The sequence below is a fragment of the Polistes fuscatus genome, unplaced genomic scaffold, assembly GCF_010416935.1.
Source record: "Polistes fuscatus isolate 324 unplaced genomic scaffold, CU_Pfus_HIC Scaffold11, whole genome shotgun sequence".
NCBI classification, from domain to species: domain Eukaryota; kingdom Metazoa; phylum Arthropoda; class Insecta; order Hymenoptera; family Vespidae; genus Polistes; species Polistes fuscatus.
The window spans coordinates 4,397,460-4,402,935 of record NW_025113009.1 but is presented as its reverse complement, the minus strand read 5'-3'; the positions used below and the strand labels follow the sequence as shown (position 1 = coordinate 4,402,935).

Below are 5,476 nucleotides of genomic sequence, written 5' to 3'. Positions count from 1 at the left end.
GGTTGGTTGGTTGATTCATTTTCTCAACGAGATGAATGCGCGCGCGTGTGTGCGTGTGTGTATGTATGTGTGGAGAGTGTATATTCTCGTGTTGTTGTTGCGTTTTCTTCTTCTTCTTCTTCTTCTTCTACGACTATTTTATGATATTCCGTGCGAGCATTCTAATATATATGATATATAATTTCTTTAATTAATTAATCGATAAAAAAACGTGATGGTAACGTGTGCGAATCGTGTACGTCGCCTATTATTTCGCAAGTAGCACGATGAAGAAACCAAAAAATAATAAAAAATGATATAAAATAAAAAAAAGAAAGAAGAAAATAAATAAATGAATGAATAAAAAAAAAAAGAAAGAAGTAATTATAACGAGATATAAAAAAAAAAGAAAAAAAATAGGTAAAATTTTTCTCTCTCTGAAAATAATAAACGAAAGACGAAAACACAACGAAAGAAAAAAAAAGAAACAAAAATAAAACTAAATAAATAATTAAATAAATAAATACAGAAAATATGGCGGAAAAAAAAAATCGGAGTGCGTTCGTCGTCGCGTCGGCTTTCTTCGAAAGGAAAAACAAAAAAAAGAATAAAAATAAAAGGAGTACGTAAGAAATAATTCTTAATCGTACGTATATACATGTACATGCATATATATAAATATATGTATATATACATTCTTTTTATATGTATATATACGTGCATGTATATGTATATACGAACGTACGTAGCGCGGGAGGAGAGGTGGCGTGAAAGAGGAAAGAAAAAAAAAATAAGATAGAACGAGATAAAGACGTAAATAACAAGATTAAATAAAAATAATAATAACAATAATAAAAAAAAAAAACACTAATAATAAAAAAGAAAAAAAGCGACACTCCCACTCTCTGTGCCCTTTTTTCCTAGTGAAAACAACACATACACATACATATATACATATACGCATCATACATATATATATATACACACACACACACTCACACATACAACCGAAATGGGTTTAAACGTATAGAGAGAAAAGAATTATAATGCTAAAAAAATACACGCGATGCGCTATTATTATATGAATCGATGTAAGCGAAATGAAAATTAATACTTTTCATTGAGATGGTATTTGGATTTCAATAAACTTGGTACCTCGAAAGAAATAACACCGAGCAGTATATATATATATATTATATATATATATAAGTTGATAATTATCAGCGATGATATAACGATATACATATATTATATATAGCGATTATTATTATTATAATACTAATTACATTTGAATTAATCTATAGATTGATTTAAAAAAAAATATGAATTATTTTCTTCTTACAATATAATATGTATTTAGTTATTGTGACGGTTAATTGTTTCAAAAAATTGAACAGAAAAATTGATCTTACGATTTATTTTATAATATAAATAATAAAGATATTGAATAAATCGTAATGTCAATTTTTATCATTTTTTTCTTTTTTTTTTTTATTAAGTTTACCGTCATAATTACAGATACATTTCCATATATATATGTATTCTTGAACGGACGTTCATTTTGTTATATTATTATTATCTTAATTTTTTCGTTTAATTTCTATGATATTTTGATTTAACATGATTTATCTATTTTATTTTTAAATTTCTTATTTTTCTCGACGATATTTTTCGTCGAAATTCGATATTTCACATTACATTTATCCCTGTGCTTTCACGTCGTTTCGTTTTATTCGTTATCGTATGTCTCGTTACGTGACTAACAAACAAATTATAAACATATTTTCATTGATTATTCTCTTCTCCCCAATTCCATACGCTTTCCATGATTCCTAAGTGTTTCTTTTCATTTTTTTGTCATTTCCATCACTTCTTATTCTTCTAATAATAATTAATAATTAATAACAATAATAAAATAATAAATTTACAAAAGAAAAAAAATAATATATACACATATATATATATATTATTTTTAAAAAATAAATAAATAAATAAATATAAAAAAGCAATAACGCTTATAAAATACATTTAAAATAATACTACTCGTGGAAATCAAAAAAAGCAGAGTGTTTGTGACTTGTAAATTTTCTTAAGATGATACAGTTGTTATCGAAGATTCCGAAGAGAAACAAACCGAATCTGTTCGAGCCGAAGACGGGGATGAAGAAAAACTGATCGTAAATCCGTGGAATAAATCCTAACACACTCACACTTCTCATCGTAGGCCCATTTTGGGTTGAGTGACGAATTAGAAAAGGAGAAACGGACGAAATAAATAATATAAATCGGATTATTTAGAAACATTATAATAATTAAAAGGAATAACAAATATAATAAATATATATAGATATGTAAATATTAATAAAATTAAAGAAAAAAACATACTTAAAAAAGAAAAACGAAATAAATAAAAGATTACTGAATAAGTGAACATACATACATGTATATATATGTATATATAATAAATATTATACATATATATACATATATATATGTTGTATAAATATTAAAATAACAAAAAAAAATCCAAGTCTAATGGCCGACGAGGAGAATGGCTGACCAAAAGGAGAGGCGGATACGGTGATTGGCTCTTCGTTGTTTACTCTTCGAGGATCTCTCTGTCTTGACAAAATAAAAAACAAATGCAAAGTATAAATAATATAAGAAAAAGTTAAAGTAAAAATTCTAATGGGGAAAAGCTTTATTGAAAAATATCAAAATAGTATCGAAGCGACGAAGAGAGTGGCTACAGTCGAAGTCCCCTTTAACGAAAAATAAAAAAAAAAGAATAATAAAGCATCCCTTATCAAAGTCATACGATAACAATTTATCTCGAATCTAATGGAAGATTTAGAAGAAACGAAAAAGAAATAAACGCGAGAGGAAAGATTGGTTGGAGACGCATGCCAAAGAAAATAGACAAACAAATCCAACAAACAGAAATAGATATAAATGAATAAGTAGAAAACAAATTGTGTAATATATAGAGTAAAGAAATTGAACAAAATTAAAAAATGGGAATGACAAAAAAAAGAAAAGAAAGGTGGGAAATATCCTTAAGAATCTGTTAAGCACCCAAAATGGTGGGGAGAAGATATTGAAAAAAAAAAAGTAAGAAGTAAAAATGGCATCTTAAAGATGGACATATACTACTACTTATCTACATACGTACATGTATATATATATTATATATTTAAAAAGTAAATAATTAAATAGAAAAAAGTCATATGAGACCTACAAAAACCTACAAAAAAATGAGAGAAAAAAACGAAACGACGCGGCCCTTTATTGACAAATGAAGTTTAAAGTACTACAACACTGTCGTTCTTTCATATTCTTTCTTCCAGAATCGGACAATGAAAGCGTACCCTCGCCGGTAAAGACGCAGCCACAACCAAGGGTGCCCCGCTGCAAGACTGACGAGCAGATCAGGCTAGAAGAGATACAAGCGGAAAGTGCGGCTTATTATTCGTACAACGACGAGGATAGTCAAGGTGTTGCTGAACATTATTTGGGAAAATATTATTCGATGATGAACAATCCATATCCTAAGGTTGTTTTTAATAATATAACAACCAGCAGAAGGATTGTACCAACTCGAGGTATTCGAAGAAAAATTCGAGTTGATGCAACAACTGTTAGAACGATCGAGACTAAAAAAGAAGAAGATAATAACCGTGAGGAAGACGAATCTATGATGCCAGAGAAGAAGAAAATGAAGATTATTAATAATAATAATAAGAAAGATAATAATACCAACGAATTGAACTTTCAAGTTTTATCGTTGGAGGAAATACGTAGACGTAAGAAACATAAAACTTTGACACAAGGCGTTGAATTGTTGGAAAACGTCAAGTCTGATCTGTCAAAATTGTTCGATCAAAGGACTCCTCCTCCTCCAACCAATGATCTTTCGGAGAATCCTACTGAAACCTCTTTAAATGTCCATATAATATCCAACGTTATGTTACCGATTAATAGAGGCGTTAAGAAAGTTTTAGAAAAGGATAGAGGAACGACAGAATCTGATGAAAATAATCGTAGAGTTAAAGCTAAATTAGATGACAACAATATCGAACGTTTGACCAAAGTACCACCTGTAAGATTAAGAAGATCAGCGAAAAGATGTCTCATTAATATCGCAACCAACGAATCCGTAGTTTCGAAGCAACAACAGCAAGATATTCCTACGACGATTATCAACGATAACGATTTGTTGTTAACATCTGATCAAACGTCTGTTCGAATTGATAACAAAATGAACGATATTGATGCGGACAATGAAAGCAATAAACAAAATTTAACATCGAGACTCGATGAAAGTCTAGACATTAGAGTTAACTTGAGAGATCATTCTATTAATAATACCACCAGAAAAAATGAAGTTGAGGTACGATTATGCGATAGCAGTACGGACGAGGAACGCATGATATTAGAAGACGAATCTAAAACGTTTAATAATTACGAAGAAAATGAAAAAACCAAATCCGTATTAATGGACACCATTACAGAAGATTCGAAAGCTAGCAGACTTTCCTGTGATAGTTTCATAAACCTCAACGACGACGAATATTTAGCTCTTCTCGATACTGCATCCGATGATATTCTCAAGGACATAGATGCATTACTCAAGGACAAACCAGTGCTTTGAATTAACTACTCGGGGGATTATCGGGCGCGATTGGATTACCTCGGACGAAGAAATAACTTTTAGTACTTAAGTTTTTCTCCTTTTCTTCTTCGCGTCCATCTTATTATTTTGCACTTTCATCATCGTCATTTTCTTCCTTCCTCCCTTCCTCCACCTCTTCTGCGATATGGATGACAAAACACAGAAAGAGAAAAAAAAAACAAATAGGCGTTTATTTTCATAAACTTTTTGTTTTTTTTTTCTATTCTTTTCTTTTTTCCATATTTTGTTTGCATTTTTGCATTTATAAATTTTCTTTTTTATTCGTCAATACCTTTTTGTTTTATTAATCATTATTCTTACACTTTTAGATTGATTACAAATGATATGCATTTTATGTGCATACATATATATGTTTTATGTAAGAAATGATAATGATTTAATTTATTTACATATACGTTTATGTAAATCATAAACAATTTGGTAAAAGACGAATATTTAACACACGTAATTTTATTTATATTTTATTATATTCGTCTCTGTGTGTGTCATCGTTGTCATCTTATTCATCGGTGGATGATTCGAAGTATAAGTTTCTCATCGAAACTATATAAACCGAGGTGTTTAATAATAATTAATTATTATATTAGAAAAATACATTGCACGGTTAATCCGTTTGGATACCTCGTGAGAAAACAAATAATATAGTTTATAGATTAGGCACATTAGTTATTCTATGATGATTAGATGATCAGTGCAATTTTAAAGACAAATTTATTGTATTTTTGTATTTTTCGAAAATTTTCTCATTCCTATTTTTTTTTTTAAATTTTATTCCAATTAAGTTTCATATCATTGGCCAAATAC

At 28.9% G+C, this 5,476-nt stretch overlaps 1 protein-coding gene across 1 annotated transcript in view; it reads left to right on the top strand.

Annotated features, from left to right (window-relative positions):
- Positions 1-4,817, top strand: part of LOC122526482 (putative leucine-rich repeat-containing protein DDB_G0290503) — a 16,597-nt gene extending 11,780 nt beyond the window's left edge. The window contains exon 6 of the mRNA XM_043649910.1: positions 3,327-4,817. Within this exon, the coding sequence (XP_043505845.1) occupies positions 3,327-4,630 (1,304 nt within the window). The 3' untranslated portion in view covers positions 4,631-4,817. The remainder of the gene's footprint in view (positions 1-3,326) is intronic.
- The last annotated feature ends 659 nt before the right edge of the window (positions 4,818-5,476 follow it).